General features: G+C 32.1%; 3 protein-coding genes across 3 annotated transcripts; 2 read left to right on the top strand and 1 right to left on the bottom strand.

Annotated features, from left to right (window-relative positions):
• Positions 1-5,116: 5,116 nt before the first annotated feature.
• LOC106711981 lies at positions 5,117-9,946 on the bottom strand. Its single transcript, XM_014504417.2, has 6 exons — positions 9,909-9,946; positions 7,908-8,125; positions 7,054-7,140; positions 6,764-6,961; positions 6,214-6,343; positions 5,117-5,221 (listed from the first exon to the last, which is right to left on the bottom strand). The coding sequence occupies exons 3-6, from the start codon at positions 7,132-7,134 to the stop codon at positions 5,151-5,153; spliced, it is 480 nt and encodes a 159-aa protein (XP_014359903.2). The 5' UTR covers positions 7,135-7,140; positions 7,908-8,125; positions 9,909-9,946; the 3' UTR covers positions 5,117-5,150.
• Positions 9,947-10,944: 998 nt separating this feature from the next.
• LOC106711989 lies at positions 10,945-13,872 on the top strand. The gene is made up of 5 exons (XM_045681009.1): positions 10,945-11,006; positions 12,044-12,131; positions 12,861-13,046; positions 13,396-13,531; positions 13,793-13,872. Exons 2-5 carry the CDS (start codon positions 12,045-12,047, stop codon positions 13,870-13,872), a joined length of 489 nt encoding a protein of 162 aa, XP_045536965.1. The 5' UTR covers positions 10,945-11,006; position 12,044.
• Positions 13,873-21,943: 8,071 nt separating this feature from the next.
• LOC106715586 lies at positions 21,944-23,928 on the top strand. Its single transcript, XM_045680999.1, has 4 exons — positions 21,944-22,026; positions 22,331-22,531; positions 22,957-23,092; positions 23,724-23,928. Exons 1-4 carry the CDS (start codon positions 21,946-21,948, stop codon positions 23,807-23,809), a joined length of 504 nt encoding a protein of 167 aa, XP_045536955.1. The 5' UTR covers positions 21,944-21,945; the 3' UTR covers positions 23,810-23,928.
• The last annotated feature ends 1,857 nt before the right edge of the window (positions 23,929-25,785 follow it).

Raw genomic sequence — 25,785 nt, 5'->3', positions numbered from 1 at the left:
TGGCCACAAGGTTAAACGGAATTCTTATCTTCTGTATGTATAATGCAATCCAAACTTTATTGCTAGCATAACACGAGACCTAATTTAAGTTATCGACATCTTGTTAGAATACTAACTATAAAAAAAACTAAAATATTAAAAAACCGTAATATTTGACCTTTTCAGACAAAGAAGTTAGAGTGAAATGAAATATAGACCTTTCGCATCTAACCACAAGCGTCATTAAGTTTGCATATTATAATAATTAAGTACCAAAATGCTTTGCAAACCCAAACATCAGCCACTTCAAAAGTTTTCTCAGTAAGTACGATAAGAATTGAACTGTAACAGCTTTAAGTACTTGATACAGGGACATACTCAATTTATCTAATTCAGAATTCATATCAAATATATAATTATACCACAGTTTTACTCATAAATACCACAAAATTACAATATTCCGGTTGAAAATATAAAATATCTTATTTAATTGATATTTCGAAATCTTATCTCTTTATAAGAGTAACCGTGGGTTTCAGAGATCAAAATCTCTTTATAAAACACTAGCTTTTACCCGCGACTCCGTCCGCGCGGAATAAAAAAAATGCACACAAGATAAAAAAGTTCCTATGTCCGTTTCCTGGTTCTAAGCTACCTGCCCACCAATTTTCAGTCAAATCTATTCGGCCGTTCTTGAGTTATAAATAGTGTAACTAACACGACTTTCTTTTATATGTATAGATAGTAATCTTTATAATTATATTTAACAAAACAGAGATAATAAGTAATATGTTTAAAAAGGGGATTTCAATCTAAGAAACCCACGGTCAAAAGTTTATTTCAAAAGTTCAATAAACATGTGATGTGCTCTAAACATCGCTATAAATTTAATAATTTTTCCAAATTCAATAGTTTGTCTTCATAAATAAATATTTCATTTCGGCTCAACTTTAAAAAAACGGTACCCTTTTATTTGGTACTCAAAATCTTGATTTAACTCATAACAAGTTATAACAATAATAACTCAATTATGCTATGAGTTGAACTTTGAGTTGATTACCTCCCTGTGATAGGTACTCTTAGGGTTTTGTTTATGGTCGGTTATTCAGTTATATTTAGTGTGACGACATCCATGGTTGGCTTAATTTCCTGTGACATTTTATACGTTTATAAAATAATAAAACAATATATTTAATTGTGTGTTGAAAGAAAACATTCGGTTAGTAGTTATTGCAATAAGAATAAGTTAATATTTTTAAATTACGATTTTAATTGCATTTTATTTGTCGTCAGTCCGTTTTTGTTTTTTTTTTAATTTTACGAACGTAACTTGAAATAATCGAGTGATAAGTAAAATAATTAATCAATTAATTTACTTATATATTTTACAGTATTTGCAAAAACCATAACAATAAAAGAAATTTATTTATAGGTTGAGGACAAAAAATGACCGTTAGTTTTATCAAAGTTATTTTTCAATACAAACTGAGACTGACATGGATTTTAATGACAAAGTTAAAATAATCAAAAGTCAAAATAATAAAAAGTATATTAAATTAGTGGAACTTAAACAAATCATATAATTTAGTAAATATTTTTATGACACAAACCTTTTATGGGCAGGAAGGATTATCTTCACCACAAATTAGTGGTATCGGAACGCGTAGGGGACAAACGTATGTTTATATTTATTTATAAAGGTATAATAATAGCTTATTATAATTAATAACAATGTTTACAGCGAGATTTAGAGCGGACGATGTATAACTCGATGAAATGTTGCTTCTGTGTTCCTACCAAATTCGGTGTTGTCGCTTTTGGGGTCGGCAGTCTTGTAAGTAACCTTTTATATATATTAGTACAATTTTAACTACGATATAAGGTTAATAGTTTTGTAAAATAAGTTTTGTAAGAATAAAAATTTTTGAAATCCTTTTTTTTTGTTGATTTATCTGACGAAATTTAATTTCACTTCTCTTCTCACTTTACTTCTTTAGTAACAGTTAGAAGACCGTGGGTTTTTGAGACCAAAATCTCCATTTAAATTTAAAACATATTGTTATCACTGTTTTGTTAGAGATAATGACAGGGATGTGAAATTTTTATGGAGATTTTGGACTCAAAAACCCACGGTAAATGCGATAGTTAATATCTTATTTCATTTTCCAGATATTTTTCTCAGTGTTGTTTGTGACATCGAGTATTATGCTCGGGCTAGAAAAAGACAGTGAAATGACGATAGCCTCAACGAAATTTAAGGTTATTTCTATAAATGCGATACTAGTGCCTGTACTAGTAGTGTCTGTTCTTGCTACATTATTTAGTATTCTTCTAATCATCGGAATATTTAAGGTAAAATTATCTTTCAGAACAATTTAAGTTTTAACAGTAATAGAGTCCGTAACATTAGCAGTAATTGTCTGCTAGCTTGGTGCAAATCGTCTGAGGCGTGTGTGTGCCGGAGGCCAAATTTTAATTGACTTCCAACCCTTTCCCGAGGAGTCTCTTTTTATTAAAAGAATACAAACAGGAATCGATCTAAATAAGACTAAAATCATTGTAATTTTCAGTATTTACCTGGTTTGGTGTTGACTTACTTCGCCTTTGGTGTTCTGATTAATATGTTGATGATGCTCGGATCTTTGTTATTACTAATACATAACTATTGGTACATATCTTTGACGTCTTTTCTTATTACTGGTAAGTTATTCTTGTAATCTTAAACGTAAAATTTTACTACAGTTTTTTTTTCATCTATATCTATAAAAGAAAGTCGTGTTAGTTACACTATTTATAACTCAAAATCGGTGGAACTGATTTAGCTGAAAATTGATGGGGAGGTAGCTTAAAACCAGGAAACGGACATAGGATAATTTTTACCCCGTTTTCTATTTTTTATTCTGCGCGGACGGAGTCGCGGGTAAAAGCTAGTTTAAAATATAGAAATCAAAAGGTTCGATAAATTCTATCTAAATTTTCACTTGCAATATCGGATAGAAAATGTTAACAGTTAGTTTATATTTAACAGATTGAGGTTATATTAAGGTATTAAGAGTACTTAACTGGAATTGATGACGATGCAAAAGATTAGGATTCAAGGTAGCTTGTGGTTAGCTGTGAATCCATGTCTGGCGCATATGTACCCATTACATGTGAGGAAAATATTGCCTTTTATTTTAAGCCGACTTTAAATAGAAGGAAGTTATCAATTCGACTGTATTTTTTTATGCGTGTTACCGCGTAGCTCCGCCCCTGGTGCTCCGATTTTGATAAAAATTATTTTAATCGATAGGTAGTGCTTGCAGATGGGTCCTATTATTTTATTAATTTTTAAAATAACTAGAAAACTAGTATATTTTGAGTTTAATTTCAAAATGCTTTGCGAAAATTAAGGACTTTTTTGCTTTCATCGCTTACGTAGGCTAAACTATAACCTACATAAAAATGATTTATTAAAGAATTGTAGCTCTTTAAATGTGCTAAAGTTCACGATAACATATATCTATCTTTTATAGTTTTCTCAAAATAACCATGTTTTTCTTTAGAAACATCAATTAAATTCATGCCCTATTTCAGACGCTATTATTCGAGTTCAGTAACCATTAACCATTATGTAAATAAATATGTTCATTATCAACAGAATTTAATGTAGATTATATTGTACAAAAATACGTAATTATATTACGTCGCCGATACTAAAATGCGAACGACTATAAAGTTTGAATAACAATGTATTTAGCCTAAACTTTCTATGTAATGGAAAACTCGGTTATAATGTTTCTCTTAAAGATTTCTTGTCTTATTTTTTTCAGCTTTCTACTTTTACTGTCTGACTGTTGTGTACACAGTGTATGGCTTTATACAAAGAGGAGATTTCAGTTTCAATTTGGAAGACCAGATGGACGACGCACTTCTTATTGTGGAGTAGGTTTCTTTTTCTTTTTCCAATGTTTAATGATAATTTGTCCTGATCCTCTCTGACTGATTTTAGTGCTCTTTCCCTTCCCATTCTTTTCGTATTAGGAAAGGATGGGAAGGGGAAGAGAATTTGACGGAAGAGGGAACGCATAGGAAGGAGAAACATCCTCTTTCTGTGCGTCCTCTTCTCCGTTGATTAATCTATGGGCAACGGTTGCCTCGCTATTTCGGCGAATCCAGGTGGCCGTTTGCCACCTTTTGATTAAAAAAAATCCATTATCAACAGTTGTTATTGTTGGTCCAAGTGTATGTAAGGTGTTATGTACTTAGTATGTACTAATATTTTAACGGGAACTTATATTCCCAAATAGATTTAAGTTAACTTGTTTAATTTATTTTCTGATCAAAATTTCGGTATAAAAAAGTTTTATTTTAAAATCCCTCATTACATTTTCATGAACTCAATTATTTTTCAAATAACTTTAATAAAATAATGTATTGCATAAAACCTTTATTTAAGACATGTTCAACATTTATTATGTTTAAAAACTTTATAACAATTTTTATCCATTGATATTGCAAAAAAGAGATATAAAATAATCAATAAAGAAAAATCTTTAGTGCGCAAAATAATGTTTAAAATCGTGACTTTCTAAGACCAAAATTATTTTTAAAACATATTGCTATCGCTATTTTGTCAATGATAATGACAGGGATAACGATATGTTTTATACAGAGATTTAGGTCTCAGAAACCAACGGTAAATAACTAAATATTTTGACGTAATCGTGTGAGGACGGTAACACCAAAATTTATACATTTTTATATTTTAATGTAACATTTAATTAATATAGTATTTGCGATCTAGCTTAAAATAAACATGGATTTAATTTAAATATAATACATAAAAACTAAAATGTGTCATTAAAAGGAGTCCCTTTAGGCAAGGTTCCGAAGATACTGGCAGCGTTCCCCCTTTGAATGACTAGAATTTAATATTTAACATCAAAGTTATGATACAGTTTTTGTCAGAAAACTTCACCGAACTTTTTTTAGGGTTTCTGTTTATCGAATCAAATACGGTAAGAAAAAAAATTCCGTTATAAGCAAAGCAAATGCGTTCTAGTTACGAAATATATATATTTTTGTAACAATACATACAGATATTACAATTTTATATTACAAAACAGATTATAATAATAACGATCATATATTTTAGAAGCAACTTTTGAAGATAAATAAACGAGATAATTTTAAACTTCTTCTCTGCTGTTCAACTGCTTGTAGAAACTGTGGCTCAGTAGAATCGCGTAGACGTTCAAACCTGTAAATAGAAAAAAATGCTATTAAAAATGTTAAATTATCTAGTTATTAAGTTTTTTTAAATAATAACTTTAGTACACAAACATGGTGCTAAGTATGTACAAAAAAATTGTCAGTCGATTTTTTTTTATTTAAGTTAAAATGTCTTTAAAAATTACTTTGTGTTAATTTTAATATAACGTAAAATAATTCTAGATTATATTATTTTGTACGTACAATACATCTATAGAAATAAAGATACAATAAAAATATTTTGTATTTTATACTAAACATATTTTATTTTAATATGTAAAAACAATAATTTTCCAAACAAAAAAAATCAATTAGCAAAAAGCCTCTTTTCCATAGTTTCCTTATTAGAAAGACATCGGAAAGTAAAATGGACTAGAACATAACCTTCAAAACGCACATTCATCAGACGAAACACGGTATTATTTCCAAATCACACATGTCTTCTGTGTGGTCGTGGTCTAACACTGTAATCATCATCATCATCATCAGCTCACTATACGTCCCCACCGAGGGGCTCGGAGCCTACCCCAAGTTAGTGGCGACTAGGCCATAGTCAACCACGCTGGCCAAGTGCGGGTTGACTTCACACATATCATTGAATTTCTTCTCAGATATGTGCAGCATCACGATGTTTTCCTTCACCGTAAGAACGTCGGATAAATGTACATATGTAAATCGAAAATCGAAAAACACATTGGTACATGGCGGGATTCGAACCCAGGACCTGCAGATTGCAAGTCAAGTGCTTAACCTCTGAGCCACCGTCGCTTCAACTGTTAACACTGTAATGCCTGGTTTATATTATGCCATTACAGTAGGACAGTAGTGCCAACCGTGCATCTACTGCTTGGGATCACTGGCGCTATTTAGTGCCATTTCATGCCAGTTGTATGCCAGCGTTATTCGCGTTACTGTTTTAGTATACTGGCATAATGTAAATCAAGTACAAGGGATTTATTAAACTTTGATAATAGTACTTACAAATATAGAAGACCTCTAGACAGATGGTGCCGACGTCGTAGTGCGGCGCATTTAGGAAGAACGTGAACATGGACAGGAAGAAGAACACCGACCACATGAAGAAATAGCTGCGGACTATTTTCGCACTTTCCTGATACATAAATAGAGGATTATAAACTTTATTTTATAGTGAACAGAGGGGACTAGCATGAAAATGTACGAGAAAGTATTAGTAACTTCAGCGACAAATTTTTATTAGATCTGTGCACCACCTAATCGCCGTGTCCTGCATAAAGTACGTCGACAGAACTCATACAAATTTTGATATATTTTGTCGATGAAGATACGAAAATATATCACGAGTATTCATGATAGACCCTCTGACATATGATTACATGGCCGAGGGTTTGATTCGATATTTCGACTAAATCGTTAACCGTTAACCATAGTTTTAGATTGGTTGGAATGGCTAAAAGAATAAATTGCTAATATAAAAAAAAACATTACATTTAGTTCCAAAATTTAAGATAGAATTATGTATATAATACGATTTGCATTGCAATTTACTTACCACGACAACTCCATACACGAATAACGCATCAAAGCAGAACTTCGCCAGAAACATTAGCACAAGTATAATCGACATGACGTAAAGGCCTGTTGTAGCCGCCTCTGCCTCCAGATCCCTCTCCTCAAACGCCTCCTCTTGTATCGGTGCGATGCTAGCAGCTACCACTATCATCATTATCGTAATGATGAAGGAAAATACCTAGAAATCAAGACATTAATTTTAGACGTTCTGCAAATACCTTCTAACATACATCCATACAAGTTGTTAAGATATTCACAAAAAATACTTACCGCATTCAAACAGCCCATGATAATGTTCCCGGACTTCAGATCAAACACAAAACAACACGTTTCCAACTGCGGCAGACCCATGGTTCACTGTAAATTGTGTTTAATTAATCGTCATATAAATTTATAACTAACATCGTAATATCATATTACTCTATCGCAAAGAACGCAGAAACTCGTTGTATTTACGACTGAACATCATCAAAAATAAAAACATCCTTTGATGTTCAAAAAAAAGAAATTTTATTGTTAAGAATTATGTACATAAATTTGTATTACGATTATAGTTAATGCATGAATTGTCCTCTAACCAAAAGTTTACTGATTTTGAATAACTGAGGTGTCATTCTGTTCTAATTATTTTTTAATCTGTGATAGGGATAATCTCAAACGGGATTATTGGCTTTTTATTAAAAATGATAAATGTTTTCTAAATATAAAGACTTGTAAAGGAATTTAAAGCTTTTATGTACCTGTGGATTTTAATTTAAGCAATTTTTACTTTCACCATATTACTTCCTTCTTATTTAAAAAAGCTACATAAGAGAGTTGCTATAAAAGTCGTATAACTTTTAGTTTATAACTTATCTAATACAAGACGTATTCGTATCTCTCTCATTAAGGTGAATATACACTAGAACATTTTCTGAAGTATTTCTATGTAATGTAACGTTCTTACTAATAGTATAATGAAGGCAAAAGCACAGTTGGTTCATGAAATATACACTAGAAAATATCATAGAGCGGCTCGTTGTTCTGTTACAAGTAAATGCTCTAGTCTATACCCACCTTTATCGATTAATTACTCAAATTAATTTTAATATACTTTATAATAATTATATAATATATTTACTTACATATATCGTATACTTCTTAGGATGTTTTCTTATAAAATTCCTGTAAATTCCCAGTGGCACAGGTTTACAGAGAAGTCGCGTCGGGACTGAGCGGAGATGTTGGCTACAGCGTCTCGGGAAATTCTCAAAGATTATGTAGTGTAAATGTAGAATTAACCATTATACTAATACTTAGGTGCAGTATCGTTTGTAAAGACAGATTCTTGCGTAGAAATAAGCTTAAATAATATTTGAGAACGTCAAAAAATAAATGAAATTGTTTTTGAGAGGTTGTACTTTAAATACACGTAGTTGATAATTTTTCTATTGCGTTAATGTAAGATTAATACGCTTTGTTTTAATTTATAAATCGTAAATTCAAAACAGGTGTGCTGATGTGACAATTGGTAATTTATTATTTATTTGCAATACCGTAAATGGTTCTCTCTACTTTTCCGCCCTCTGAAGTGTGTCTAATCTGTGATAGACTCGGCGTCGGGTAGTCTGTAATTTTAATCAATGCCTCAACGAAAACATATCGCGGTCAGTGTTCCAGACTTTACATATCAATATAAAGCTTGTTCTAGATTTATAAAATACTCAACAAGGGCGGTTAAGAGCACCAGAAACCGACTCGACGTGCATTTTTGCGTAGATATTTGAATATAGAAGCTAGAGACGAACTCGTCAAATGAAAGTCCGTGGTTTGTGCCTACTACTCTTTGTTACGGGCGTGATTATGTTGTCTCAATACAACAAACATTATTATAATTGTTATGATTATTTTATTTCAATTATATTTCCTTAAAATACATGTAATATTTAAGAGTAAATAGAAAAAAATATCTTACAATATACTTTACACCTACTACTGGTAACATTTGGTGGTAAAAGAAAAATCTACTTACTAATACAATACAAAATATCGCCCATTTGTCGAAATTATTAATATTACATAAATAAAGTTTAGTATATTGAATAAACATAGCTTTATTTAACTGTGCATATTTGTTCATTCATATAGTAATTAATTTCCTTAAAAAATGGTACAACATTTTTGTTTCACCTATCAATATAAATGATAAAAATTAATGTATTACAGTTTTCAGATATCTTGGCGGCTCTAAAGTTCACACGAATCGCTGCTTAGTAAAAGAATTATTTAAACTGTAGCGGGATGCCAACAGCGCGCCGAAGACCTTAGTTCGCCAAGACATTTGAAAAGAACTATAACTAATGAATTTATTCACTAGGATCTTTTTACGAGATCACTTAATTTAATTGATACAGATTTAACAAGAGATTTATTAGTTTTACTGTTAACTAAATTCAAAAATATAACACTAAACGCAATTACTTGAAAGGAATTTATTAAACAAAAAATATAAATTAGTGTCATATATTTGTAATAATAAAATGACAAAATATCCGTAAGAAAAACTTGTAAACTACTAATGCAAATCAAAATGAATGCAATAATGGCGAATTTTATACAATCTTTCACATTACGTGTAGTGTTAACTTTCGTAATTGTAATATAAAATATTTTAAAGAATAACAACGAGTTAACAATAATAATAAATAACTTAACATGTGCGTAAATTTTATAATATAAACTAAAATAACCTTTTTCAATCAAAAAGGGACACAACAAACCAACAGGTATAGAAATAGTCCAAATTATAACGGAACGAATCACCATACTTGGTTTTTCAACACCGAAAACATTTACCACTTTATCGTATAAATTTTTTGAAAACACGAACATCCACATTAATAAAACAAAATCGGTCTGCATGTACACTGTATATACTATATTAACATCTATAGAATTCCGAAATTTTATATAAATAATGTAATATTCGCAAATTGTATTCAAAGTTCTTGCAATAGCTAATTGGAAGAGAACTTTCTCGTCGAACTTTCTACATTTTGGTATGCATAAAAATAAAGAAATCATCAAAAACACTCCAAAAAGGGATACACCTATCCCGACTAACCAAATTATATTATACAATTTACCGGGTTGATCAGAAACCGTTGAATTGTAAGTGGAATTCATTATGTCGATACTACTACAACTGAAGCAATCGAAAATTGAAATGAACAAATTCCAATATTTTACTATCAAGGCAAACATCGTATTATAAAAATATATCGTTTCTTTCATTATCCACTGATCGCTGACAAAAAACTAGAATTAACAAAGTCTATGTCTAAGAGACGATGTATATAAAATTATGAAATTATATTGTTTAGTTGAAATTTATGTTTACAATTTAATTATCAGTAAAAGCTCGTGTTACAAACATCTGGTATAAGTTCGCTTATGTTTCTAATTTATGTGAAACAGACAATGTCGCTACCATTGATTTGTTTTTATTTTTAATTTAGCAACATCAAGATGGAATTAAATTTTAAATTGATATAAAATGGCTAACTATCTTATGACATAATGATGACATACATATTTTTTTCGTAACAGACTGGTATACAAAACTTGCTAGTAATGTCTTGTAAATGAAATGTGAAAGGGTCACAAATTCTAAAACTACTGGTCACACTCACCAAGTGTCCTCCTATTCATCATATTAGACCACCAAAATCAAATCATTCTGTTTTATAAATTTAAATATCAATATTTACTTTTTCAAAGAAATTTATAAGCGCCTGAATGTGTTCCAGTAGCAAATTTTAATTACGAATGATTGCTATTATAAAGCTCACTTCACTATTCTACCGATAAAATATGGCAGCTTACTTGTTTATCACCTTTTACTATAGAATCATTTTAAAAATAATTATAAAAATATGTAATTATAAATGTCCAGTTCTAAACTGACTGTTAGTGGAGATCATTTATGGAAGATGATCATTCCGTTCCTTTGCCATGACTGAATTTATTTTCAAAATAAAATGTTCTTTAAAAATTATACATGTAAATCCAAAGAACAATTTAATCTTAATCTACTTGTAATACAGTGCTAATAAACAGGTTAAACGAGATGATAAAAGTAGATTATTTAAAAATATCGTCAGTATTTATAGAATTGTCACTGTGAATACATGGACCATTTTGTATTAACTTTTACTACTTCGATGTGAACTTGCTTACAAAATGTAAGTATCAAATATACAAATTTTATTTTAATAATAGAAATTAAAAAAAATCTTTATCTGAAAGATTGTCTTAACTAGTATATGGGTAAAACTTGAGGGTATCAAAAGTGATTTTGTTTGATTAAGTTTTGGACCTACTATTTTTTTTAATATATCAATTTATTAAGGACTTTTAATCGACGCAGGACGACGTAGGAGGACGCCCAGAAACATAACATTTCTTCTATCAACTGTGATCTTCGTCAAATCCCCTTTCCCCTCCCCTCCTTTCCATATAAAAAAGGGTGGAAAGGGAAAGCCGACTAAATTAGGCCTCCGCCATGCGTAATTATGATACTGTACGCAAAATTACCATTTTTTTTTATTATCACTGCGGGGACGAAGCTGCAGGCTGAAGCTAGTTTACTATTATTCCTTTTAATCAGTCCAACTATTCAATTTATTCAGTAAAACTAAGCTTGTGCTGGGATAGAGTCGAATGGCGGGATTTGAACGTACGACCATTGGGATCGGATGTACCCTTTACAATTAGACCTGCGGCGCCACTAATTGTTTTATTTAACATATTTGAGCAGAAAGATTGAGAACTAAACACGAGAATATTAATTGCAACGCAATTTATACACAGAATGCATTTCTGTGTTAAAAAACAAGATATCGCAAGGATTGTGTTTTAAAACAACTTTGTTATTACTTGACCTTGACTTTTAATATTTTTAATATTAAACTGTATTAAAATAATAATACATTTAAACCGGTTTAAAATCATTATGAGATAATATAGATTTTTACAAAACCTTTCACCATTATTAAATAAACCTTGCAACAAATAATTCAGTCACACAATATTAATATTATGTGTACAAGGAAACATGTTTTAAACTATTATAACCCGACTGATTTTGGTGGGCAATCCCTTTCATGTATTTCAATCCATTGTAATCTCCTTTAGCCCATAATGTGGAGTCATTCTTCTTCTAAGGGTCAGAATTTTCTTTTGTTTTTAAGTAACAAATATTATTTATTTCGTATTTCAGAATGCCGAACACAATGTTTGTATTAGAGAAATGTTGCTTCTGCGTCAAATTAAGAGTTGGCTGTTTGATTATTGCATACTTTCAATTGGTAATTATATTTTGTTTACTAATATTTCTCGATTAGTTTAGACATTTATTTGTGTTCTAATTTGCCGTAAATATACTAGCTGTCGCCCGCGACCTAGACTCACGCGGAATTTAAAAATAAAACTAAATAAGTAGCGTTATTCAAGACTATGTTCTACATCTGTGCCAAATTTCATCAAAATCCGTTGAGCCGTTCCAGAGATAACTTCAAACATCCATCCATCCAAACGTTCGTATTTATAAAATTAGTAAGATGATTCATCTACCGTCTTTCCTGAAATTAAATTAGCAGAGTCTAATTTATTTATTCGAATACTTTAAAGCCATAACTGTTTATGTTCACAAATTTAATTAATGTAATATTGAAATTACGCGATAAAAACTTTTCTTACGACGATGCGATGGTTAAAATAACTGTTTATTTTTGTGTAAAAATATATAAGTAACAAATCTAACTAATAATATAAATGCGAATGTTTGGATGGATGTTTATTTGTTTGAAGGTACCTAAGATCGGCTCGACGGATCTTGGTGAAATTTGGCAAAGATTTAGAAGTTTGCAGTATTTTTTTTTTATTCCGGCGTCATTTGAATGAATGTGGAAGCGTAAAATGTGTACTAGGAGAGCGGCAAATAGAAATCCGTGCCATCTATCTACTCTGGGTTCTGTAGTTTTTTAAAGTTATTTCATAAGCATATTAATATTCACAGTTTATAATTTATTTTACAGTTATTCGAAGTTGTTACATTGTCGTTATCACTCTATGGAATAGTTGAGGGCTCTATAATGCTGACGTCAACTATCAAAGCTATCACAGACATGGGGTACATAATGATGACTTTAAGCGGGCTGTTTCTTGTCGCTATTGTATTTATGCTCGTGTTTACCATCGTCTTGATTATTGGACTGCATAAGGTAAGGTTATTTTGTTTTATAAATGACTGACAGTTGGTTTCTAAGGTTTCGATGGATGGATGAATGTTTGTTAGAAGGTATCTCTAGTCTCTGTATAAAACATGTCATCTTTGCCATTATCTTTAACAAAACAAAGATTAATAATAATATTTAAACGGAGATTTTGGTCTCAAAAACCCACGATTACCGCTGCATTCAGAATAATTAAATAATTATAAAAGAGCAAGAGATTTGTAGCATTGTATCTTAGAAATCCGCTTTAATGTTTCCCTTTTTCAACTATGTATATAGTTATATAGTTATGTATATAGTATATAGTTGTAATAAATCTTTCAAATGTTTTTTGCAGAAGAACGACACCTACATCCGAGCGTACCTCCTGTGCGCTGTGATTTACCTGATAGTAGCGGCTACCACAAGCTTCGTCTCCTTCCCTTTACTGCTGGTGTCAGCTTTTGATGTAACTTATAAGATCGTCGGCTTAAGTAAGTCAAGTAAAAAAAAACTATCACTTATATTTTATTTGTGTGAATACCTCCTTGCTCTTTAACCTGACAAGATAACTCTTTCCCTATTGGTAGAGGGACATGCAGTATACCCATAATCTTCTTCCGTTTACCCCTCTGTTCCCCTCAGCTTCACAGGAATATGAGTCTATGACAACAATGTTAAATGCTAGTATTTATGTGGTCACTATTAGAATCGTAAGTACGTAATATTTATTGGAGGATTTTTTTTTGTTTCAGTTCTACACGTGTATTTCATCTTCGTCATTAGGAGTTACTGGAACCGGATAATTCGATACAACCGGACATTATCATCATGATTTAATATAAAATATATATTTAAAAATCTTAAACATTTTATGTATATAACAATTATATAGAAAAATATAACAAAACTAGACAGGATATAGAAAAATAAACTTTGTTTTTATTTACATATGACAGTTGTCATTTTAAGACATCGCCATTTTGAACCACAGATATGGCGTCAAAGACTACGCATTCATGCTAAGTGATTGCTTTGCATTCATTTTCAACCAATAGCTGCGCATCATCAGAAGAAAATAGACATTAAGAGCTGAAAACATACAATTTATAAATTCCAGGTGTATATGGCTTTATATTTATCAGGTAATATAAATTAAATTCCTTCCAACTGTGGATTTGTAATAGCAATATTAATTAAATTAAGTTTTGCTATTTTTTTCCGCCAGAACAAAAACATCGCTTTCTAGTTTCGCTTATAAAATACAAATGATTTTTGGTATGAAACTAATTTCTTGTGTAAAGATTATGATGCAATAAGTGACAGATACTTACTTAAATTAATAGGAGGTCCCGCACCGTCTATTTCAAACTCATCTAGACAAATCCATGTTAAAATATATAACAAAGCATAGAATATCATGAAAATAAATGCCGAGATCAGATAGTCTTTAACAATTCTTGACATACCCTGTGAAAAATTACTCAACTGTTATAAATTCCCAAATATTCCTCATATCGACGCTGGAAAGCATAAACGCTGTAACCCTTGAAATCGCGAATATGTTTTTCACACGTTAATAATTTCAACCATTATCAAACGATAATGATTTTATTATAGGTTAGCACAAACTACACAACATAAATACCGCATGCTTGTAGGCGTATCAGCTCACGAGTTATCATTTTTTGGCTCTCCTGTAAAGTTCATACTTTCGGGGTTACAGCGTTTACGCTTTCCAGCGTCGATATTAAGTTAAGTCAAAGAAACCTCGGTGGCTCAGGCGTTAAGCACTTGACTTGCAATCTGCAGGTCTTGGATTCGAATCCCGCCATGTACCAATGTGTTATTCGATTTTCGATTTACATATGTACATTTATCCGAGTTCTTCAGTTCTTACGGTGAAGGAAAACATCGTGATGCAACCTACACATATCTGAGAAGAAATTCTGGGCCAGCGTGGTTGACTATGGCCTAGTCACCCCTAATTTAGGGAAGACTCCGAGCCCCTCACTGGGGACGTATAGTGAGGTGATGACGATGAAAGAAAACTTTATTTCAACTCCAAACATTGCATTTTTAACCGCTGACTCCATTTAGAGTTAGAAGTTCCATTAGAACGTTTAGAGCGCAAAATACTGCACCGATTTTGTAGAATGACGTCTCATACAATTTGTTTTCCACTAAATTTAGTAGTACTAAAGTTAGTCGAATATTTTTAAATAACAAATCGTGTTATACCTTATGTAATCCAACCAACAATGAAGCGGTTAAAATCAAATATAATGTATGTAAGAAAAGATGTATTGCCTTCGTGTAGGCTAAAGTAAATGATGACTCTTCGTACAATGCTTTGCTGCAAGTCTTGAAGAAATAAAAATCTTCGAATAAAGCTCGTAACGTATAAAACATTAGTAATATTTGTTGAACCTAAAATTAAACAGTTTTAAGTTGATCACATAAAATGTTCTTGTCTACATGAGCACAAATCTTACTTCTTACTAATATTATAAATGCGAATGTTTAGATGGATGGATGTTTGTTTGTAAGTATCTCCAGAAAGATTCAACGGATCATGATGAAATTAGGCACACATGTACAACATAGTCTGGAAGAACACATAGGTTACTTTCATTTTTTTTTAATTCCGCGCGGACAGAGTCGCGGGCGACAGCTTGTAACTTATAAGTTGGTCTTCTATAGTCTAAACAGGAGAACCGATTATGACGAGTGTGGTGTCATTCAATTAGTTTTCTTTCCAGGAATATCATAGAGTTAATAAATAAACTATTTTTATTTCTGTTACCGCTTGAAAATATGCTATAGCAATACATCCTTTACGTAAGTCTATACAAAGGCAAAAGTTGCGACAAACAAACATCTTGATATCTGAAACAAAATGTATTACAACTTTTAGTGATTGAAGCGAACGAAATTCATTAGCATATTATAAATATTATTATTATTGTACAATAAGCGATGGACTCAAGGAATCCGGAGGAAACTCAAATCTTAATCCTGAATCGAGTTTGTGGTGCGCGCCAAAATTTCTAACAATTGAATTGTATATTAGCTGTAGACATTCTAATAGAATATTCCGATATTCCGATTCCGATATTTCTAATTAAAATTGCATAATATTGTGCATGTAAATATAAATACGCGCTAATGGAAATTCCAACGCGCATGCTATGGAAGAATGGTTCTTTCTATTATCTCTTTTACTCGTATGAAAGTTGTTAATGTTTGAAAGAGACGCAGACACAACAAAAGGAATGGATAAAACAGCTGATCTTAGAGCATGCATACAGCGATATCTATAACAAAAAGCTGCTATTGTCAACATTAGTTTAAAGTAAAAGGTTTATGAATTTATAATGCAACTTATTACCTTCATTAAAAATATTCATAAAATGACAGGATGATGTTGTTTAATTTTGTTACATTTATATTTAATATTATTTAATTTACAAGATTTACATTTAATAATACATCTAAAAACCAATTGTGTTTAAGACATAACTACAATAACGCGTTTATAGCATATGTTATTAACATAACACCGTAACGTTATAACGAGTGTAGTCACTATTTCACGTTTTGTTTATAACATTATAACCTTAAGCCGCGTTCACATTTGCCTGACGTGTTGTGTCGTGATGCGTCAGAAAGGTATCGGTCTCATACAATTAATATGGTTGCGTGCACACTTCTCTGACGCAGTGTGTCGTGATGGCTTGTGTCGTGTCGCGTCAGTAGCGATCCCGGTCCGCGTCAGTTGGGTGAGGTGCGGGGGACGGCGCAGCGACACGACACAGCGGGTCGGACTAGTGTGCACGCGCACGTGTCGTGTTGTGACGCGTCAGAAGGTATGGACGACGAGAGTACGTACGACAATATAAAGCGATTTATGATACAAAATGTAAACAATATAAGGATCAATCTATTAAAACTAAACTATCTTTTTGTATTTACTGGATGTATCCAATATCTTCTTCTCTTTTTTTGTTTTATTAGAAGTGTTGCCAGTGCCAATAACTGCATATCTTCTTCATAATCTGAATCCGAATCGGATGATTCATGAAAAAACATTGCGAATGTATAAACTCTCCGAGAGCTATAACGGAACTGATTAAAAATGCGTCATAACGCGTCACATAGATGTGAACAGTAGCCATCACGACAGAAAGCATCACGACACGACACGTCAGGCAAATGTGAATGCGGCTTTAGTCGCTTGCGCAGCGCTCAAATGTATATGAACCCATTGGCACTTCATATCGCAAATTCTGTTTTATATGCCGTGCAATATAAAATCAAAGTGAGTTTTTTTTCTTTTAAAAGGTATAAGTTATATTTTATGGAAGATCGCTGAAACTGAACAAGGTATAGTTTTCGTCTTTGAACTTTCACATGTACAGTCGCGAACAAAATAATTACGCATTATATTTTTCGATATTTTCTTTACACATTTACAAAGATAAATAAGTTAATCTCTCGAATTCTATAACTACGTAAGCTATGATTTTACAAGTAATGAAATTGAATCTAAGTAATTTGTGTTGTTTAACATAATGACTGGGTCGCAAATATTTAGGTATCAACGTCTAATTTATTATAATTGAATTACTGCGCATTTTTTGCTGTAATATATTATGTGATATCGTAAACACTTATGTTTTTTCTTTACATACTTTATCATCCTTCCTGTCGACTGTACTAAGCCCAATCGTTGCTATACAATTTTCTAGGGCTAAAAAAATAAATAGCTGCCACTTTTTAACAACATTATTATATTAATTATGTTAACTTCTACCAAATTGTGGTTTAAGACCTAAGACTCTTTACCGACCATTACCCTCGATTCAATCTCTACGGTTTATGTTATACCTTATAACGTTTTTTGGATTACCTGGGTTTAATTAAACAGATTGTGTATTACAATATTAAAATACACATTTTCATTCCGTTAAACAAAAATAAAAATATTTTTCTAAACATTACAGTACAATATCGTTCCATCAAAATTGTCATTTAAATGTCACTTTAGAATGATCATAAATAACTATTTGATTCTTCTTTCTAAAGAGTAAATTATATAGCATACTATATAAATGGATACGTCAAATAGGCTGCTTCCGACTTAAAAGCTTCAGGTGATTTTGCCGACAGTTAATCTTATCTCCAGTATTAGTTCAAATTCTCACCACCGCTATAAAACGCTACCGTCAGCGCTAAAATAGTGCAAATCAAAAAGGATCAAAATACCACGTCTTATAGCCTGTCCATTTATCGAGGTCAGTGAATTAACCACAGATATTCTCAAAGAAAGTTTCGTGAGATGTCTCGAAAGTTTTGCGCTAGTTTTAAAATGTATAAAAGGAGGATAAGGTGCAAAAAATCTGTTAATCGATGAGCCGATATTAGAATGGGACAATAAAAACTGGTCATTTTTTGCACAAAGTTTTCCTTATTCGCATACTTTGAAATCAATTTAAAGGATTTAAAGGATTAGTTTATCTCATTACTAAGGTATTTAAGTTCCAAGTAGTCCATAATACTTTCGTTGTTTGATATTGCTAACTTTTACAAACTTTTTGATTTTTCCCCAACATCTGTAAAATTAAAAATAAAACATTGTACTGATTTATATGGGGTCACTTTTATTAAATAACTAGCTATCGCCCACGACGCGGTCCGCGTGGAATTAAAAAAAAACTTAATTAGTAGCCTATGTAGTCTTCCAGACTATGCTCAACTTCTACGTCAAATTTCATTGAAATCCATGCAGCCGTTCCGGAAATACCTTCAAATAAACATCCATCCACCCATCCACCCATCTAAACATTCTCATTTATAATATTAGTAAGATATATGAGTATAGGTTACGTTAGTATAAATCATACTAGAAAAAGAAATATTTAGATAAAACAATCATTTTTATTTAAACTTGTATCGACAAGGAACGTGGTAATTACGATATTTTTTTTTTTTTTATTTATTTGGAACAACTAACGACTACATAATAGGTATATGTCTATAATATAAATATAACACATACAATGTAATTTTTGTTTCTCGTATTAATATAATATACTGTATAATATAAAAGCTAAAATATATCATTAAAAGGAGTCCCTTTAGGCAAGGTTCCGAAGATACTGGCAGCATTCCCCCTTTGAATAGCTAAACTAATTCTTTGTCCGAGGTAGCTGCCAGCTCTTCGGTCTCCTGTGATGTCGACTAACCTAATGTAATTATGTACCCAACATCGTTGTTCACAACTACAGTAACTAAAAAGAAAGGAAAGAAACAATAATAATCTATTACACTTAAGTTGAGACATAATGTTTAAATACAATCAAACAGTTTAAAACAATTAAAATTAATGAAGTTTATGAAGGCTATGATCAGTTCACAGACCACAAGGGGGCACGCTCACCTGCGTGCGTCTTACATCGTTTTAGTGCGAACAGAACACTTTTACGAGTGCCACGGATATGACATGATCGAGCAGGCACATGTAATTGTATTTGTCTAGTAAGCTCCATGCAGTTGAATTTTTGATGCACGATATTTGCAATAACATAACATCCAAAAGATTACGTCTCCTGTCAAGCGTGGCCAGATCGTATTTTAGCAATAATGAACTGTATGAGGACTTCGAACGAAAACAACAATAATGCATAGGTACATGGGCTTTTATGATTTCATTTAATTTTAGATAAAAGACATTTCACGCTGAATTTACAGGGTAACTGCCAACTGCCAACCAATCATAACTGTTAATAGTTTCATTAATTATTGCGTTGTCTGCATCCAAATAATAATATTTTAATGTTGACTCTGATTGCATAGTTTTACGGTGGCGGTCACATGATATAAGTACGTGAAAGGGAGGATGAAGAATATCAATGGGTACCAATGGATTTAGTACTGGTTCGCAACAACATGTATCATCACTAGAAATAAATAAGTCCAGAATACGTCCCATGTTGTTTTTGATATAATTATATTGTCTAGTATGCGTATCACGAACAAAAATACTCAAAGTGTTAGTTAATACATTGTGGCAGTCACATGGCAGCGAGTATGTTTGAGATGAGGGATCGCTCCATTCAATATAGGGTAGATTAAAGTCCTCGGCGATATATATTTTGTCTATATTCTGTATATTATTAAAATAATACTAAAACTTACTACAAGTTTAAAAATATTGTATAAGTAGTTACATCTTGATTTGGTGGAATATAAACTCCACAAATCACATGGAATATTGTCCCCACTTTAACATTTAATAACACGTAATCAATAAAAGGCGACGGCGAATTGAGTGATTCATTTTTATCTAAGGTAAGTGCAAGCGAGCAGCGCTCAACGTGCAGGCCGCGGCGCACGGCCACCAACACGCCGCCACCGTCGCGCCTGCCCGTCGCAGCGTAGTTGCGATCGCAACGAAATACTGTGTAGCGCGAATCAAAAACTTCGCTATCGCTTATGGCGGCTGATAGCCAGGTCTCAGAAAGTATCAAAACGTCATATGAATGCGCTAACACATTCATGTAAATAGTGTTAAGCTTCGTTCGTAGTCCTCGACAGTTTTGATAGTATATGGATATTTTATCAGCCATTCTCATATTTATTAGTATAAACAATATAACCGTAAATGTAATTTATCAACACCAACACCTCTGTGTATATACACTTATTAAAGTCGTAACAATCACAGAATACTAACGTTATCAAAAGATATGTAAATCTATTACTTTTTTTAGGTAAATATAATGTACATTCCGTTGGAATTAAACATTCAATATTTTTAATAAAAGTAAAGCATAAATCAATACTAAAAAATTACGAATATTAAGTGGGTAAATCGATAATCCATGCTTCTAACACGAGACATAATCCGCACAGACATAGTATAGTTAACTATAGAGGGAACATTGATATCCGTATTTAGATTGTACCATTTCAGCCCAAGACCTTTACAACATTTACGCATTAATGTAACAAATTTGTCTATTATTTTTTTGGAACTAAGTAAAAATCTATATACTTCAAAAAATACTAAACAAATACAATTACCTCTAACAATTGGCTTTAATTTTAGATAAGTTGCCTTTTGATCGAACAGCAAACACAGGTGATGTTTCTTTTTCTCTGACAAGTATCGTTCCATGCTTGACCCATACAAATCTGTAGCCACATTTTCTAGCTGCTTCTCGCGTTTCTCGAAATAAACTTTTGTTTTTTAAAGTCAGATGCTCATTGGCGTATATATTATGTTTAGGGCCTGATATGCCAAGCTTCACTGAATCGATGTCCTTCTTTAAACGAATCGCTGATAACATATTATCTCGTAACATGCGGTTGCCAAATTTCACAATTACATTCTTTGGTCGAGTGTTATCCGTTGTAGCATGCGGCACACGATGAATTGAGACAATGTCTTGTTTACTCACGGGTATATTGACCATAGAAGCGATATTTTCCAAGATCATCAATAAGTTTTCTCCTCTTCTTTCAGGCAGGTTGCTGATTTCCATATTAGTCATTCGAGCCTGTTGCTCCATCATATCGATCTTGACTTCCAGCTCATCTAGACAACTTAATTTTTTTGATTCAGTGCTTTGCTTTATTTCCAATTCATTAAGTCTTCTAGCAACATCCTCAGTTTTACACTTTAAATCTTCAAAATATTCGTTCATAAATTTAATAGATGCCTTAATTTCTTCAAACTTTATGAATGATATGGAGTAAAAAAAAATGTGGCATAATATCGCCAAGTAAGTTTTGAAAAATAAGTAACGGAAGACCCTTAATTACTTAACGAAAAATAGAACATTTAGGCAGCAGGCAGCAGAGTAGCGATTTTATAATATTTTTTGTTATTTTCAGATATAGCATGAGAGCACTGAAACCAAAGAAATGCTGTTATTTTATAAACTGGAAAATAGCACGCTATATCTTCGCTTATTTCTTACTGGTATGAAAATCTTTTAATTTTAAGTAATTTCCCAAAAAATAAATTTTAAATTGCGATGTAATTTTGAATAAAACTGGCCTATATGGCCTAGACCAATGGTACGAGTATATGAACACGCTATTTATATACCTCTACCTCTGGTTTGATTCTGTAATTCTACTCCTTTTGATGTCTACTATCGAAGATTGGAAATCTCTGTGGTCATTTGAGCTCTCAACACACCTGCTCGAATGTTACCACTAGCGAAGATTTATAAGCCATTCTTTTTCCTGGACTTCAACTGTATAAACTCTATGTTGTCTAGGCCCTCCAGACCCGTACGGTTGATTACAGCGTATCAACTGTACATTATTACTTCGTTCGAGTCATTGATGTGGATGTCTCTCCAGACAGTGAATATTTAACAGAGGTTATCTTATTCATTCTGTTCGCCGGTGCTTTGGTGATCGCAGTCGCCATCTCTGTTGTAGCATTTACCATTGTCTTGCTAGTCGGATTGTACACGGTAATTCTATTGAATATTTTTATACAAGAGATCAGATAGTCGTGCAGGTCACCTGACTTTAACAGACATTTGCAATAACCTAATGCATTGGAGATGGCTGATGATGATGAGACGATTCTGATGAACTGGGTAGTACGAAAAAGATGAGAAGGGAAAATAAGAATTAGCTTTCGGTACCACACTCCTTAGATGAATCGAGTAAATATGAACGAATTTATACAATTGCCTTCTGTGTGGTCATTGTTTCATTTGTGTTGTTAACTAAAGCACATAGGTCCTGCTTTACTGGCTGGTGATTACCTCAAAGACCTTCGTATGTCGCCTATGTCTGAGTTATGTGGCAGCTACAATGTGCGCGATATATCTCAATCAATTAATGATACAGCTTAAATGTAAACGAGGAATATACTATGTTCTATTTTCAGGACAATTGGAAATTCTTAAAAATGTATTTGATATTCGGTGCAATGATGCTCGTGTTATTTATAATCGTATCCATTTTGGCTGAACTTATTATGAAAAAGGAATCGTCAGAATCCATTGGAAACAGTATTGCTATAGGTGAGTGATTTAAAATTCACAACATGGATTATTGGGTGGTGTAGTTAAGGAAATACCGTTTGATCAATCTCCATCAATCAAATATGGAGAACTGACCGCCAACCTTCGCTAGTCGGAGAGGCACCTCAAGAAGAAGATGAATCTATGTTGGTCAAATGTTACATGGCGATGTACATACAGCATTATTTATTGTTAATCTTGCGTTTAGAACAAAGTCCAACAAAACTATATTAATAATTCTAACAAATAGCACCTTTATAGCACTAGCTGATGCCCATGACTCTGTCCGCGCGGTATTGAAAAAAACTTTAATATAAATAATATAAGTAGCCTATGTTTTCTTCCAGGCTATATTCAACAACCTTGCCAAATTTCATCAAGATCCATTGAGCCGTTCTGGAGATACCTTCAAACAAACATCTATCCATGTAAACATTCGCATTTATATTAGTAACATTCACCACTAAGTTCCAGCACATCGCTTCTTTGTCCGAACAGAGTATGGTGATATAGCTGTCTTGTAGCTTATTTATAAACTTGATCGATTTTATCAATTGTAGTACTAATCTATATTCTTCATTCTAACAGTGAAGCTATTTATTCTAAGTAACCATATTTTAATACTTTTCAGCGTTCAATGCATACTTTTTGTATGTCATCAGATCGTTCTGGTTATCACTTGATCCTTATCCGAAGACAGATTCAGAAAATATATAAAAGTTATGAAACGATATGCTCAAGAAAGGATTCAAAAAATCTGAGAGTATTCAAACTTCTTAAAGCATACGAACGGTGACAAGATTTGCACGTGGAAACATAATTTATTAATGTACCTTATAAAGACAAGGAAGGAATTTGCGACTCCTTTTAAAGACTATTATCAACTGGATCGTTATTTAGGCAGTTGTATTTAGTTATCTATGAATAAGGAATATAAAAAACTATTTCGCATCCCAATGATAAGGGCACTTTAGTGCAGGATCAAATTATTGCGAGTCAACAACAAATTACTTTGCTGGAGAAATACCTAAAGATGGTTTTAGACACCGACACGCCATTTTTATGTTTTAATAAAAAAAATTAAAATATAGATTAATGTTAATTTTGTGTATGTGTTACTTGTAAAGGTGATATCTTCTCGATCTGTGATCTAATAAGTTAAAGTGAATATTGTTAGCCTTGTTTGGCTTGATTGTACTTACGAAATATAATTTTTAATATTTACTTAGGTATAAATATATGAATTTCGTCACTTATTTTATTTCTTTATTTGGATTTCTTACAAGTGTTATTTTTTATTAACAAAACTTCACGAAATAATAAAACTAAAATTATAAACACGTTTAATTAAGAGCATCTGTGATAAAATGTTTGTTTATCAAAGGAAATGTTAATTTAATATATATATATTAGAAGTCATAAATATTTATAAAAATATAAAAATCAATAATTGTTTTAATTGATTTTTTCTTTTTATTTCAGACAATTTTTAATTTTAAACTAATGACACATGGATATGTTTGATTTTCTTATCTCTTAATTTATACGAAAACATAAAAAGTAAAAAATATTGTTAAATTTGTTAAACAAATAGTAAAATGCAAAATTCATTCGCATTGAAGTTACGGGGATTTCCAAAGCGCAAAATCGCTTGGAGGTAAAAAATACCTGTCATGATTTGCTTGTAATTCAGAGGTATGTACCGTTATAGTGTTAAAAAGAGATGGAAGTAATACACTTCAGTAATTAATTGGTTTACAAATAGAGCGGTTATAAACAAAATTTTTATAAAAAAAAAAAAACTAAAATATGATTAAAAAAAATAACAAAACAATATTAAGAAAATTTTAAATGTTAATTAACAATAATAACGGTCGTTGCAAAAAGGAGTTCTTTAGTACAACACTATTATTATCATTAACTACATCCAGTATTAAAGTCGTGCTTATGCATATCTGGATGTCTCTATCTTTTTGTGCCTTGTTTTTTTTTTCATTCATTTTTTGATAGTCGAAATTAGTGATGCAACGGATGTCTGTTTCCGTTTCCGCAAGTGCGGAAGTTCCGCGTGCTTTTCAACATCCGTTTCTGCTTCTGTTTCCGCAACTTTTATAACGGAGATAAAACGGAACTTTACGACGGCTGAGAGATCCAAATGCGCGGCGCGAGACGCGCAGTCCGTGCGCGGCCTTTCGTTACTTGTCGCATTTGTTTGTTTACGTACTTTTTCGTGAATTTAAGCGCGTAATATTTTCTGCTGCTGTTTGAAACAATCAGTTTCTCTTGCTGGAGTAAACTGTCTAGTTGTTGTCCATATAAAATTTGACAACTGTCAAAATGTGACTATTTCATACTTACGAGTTATTAAATGTACTTTTGAATAAGTGATAACCATGTAATATATCATCATCGCTATTATCATCAGCTCACTATACATCCCCACTGAGGGGCTCGGAGCCTACCCCAAATTGGAGGTTAGTCACCAGGCCATAGTCAACCACGCTGGCCCAGAGCGGGTTGATTTCATACATATCATAAATTTTTTCTCCGATATGTGCAGGTAGCATCACTATGTTTTCCTTCACCGTTAGAACGTCAGATAAATGTACATATCTAAATCGAAAAACACATTGGTACATAGCGGGATTCGAACCCAGGTCCTGCAGATTGCAAGTCAAGTGCCTAATAATTAT

This window comes from Papilio machaon, chromosome 14 (assembly GCF_912999745.1).
Source record: "Papilio machaon chromosome 14, ilPapMach1.1, whole genome shotgun sequence".
NCBI classification, from domain to species: Eukaryota; Metazoa; Arthropoda; class Insecta; order Lepidoptera; family Papilionidae; genus Papilio; species Papilio machaon.
Note: the sequence above shows the minus strand (reverse complement) of the source record. Positions and strands in the feature narration are given on the sequence as shown.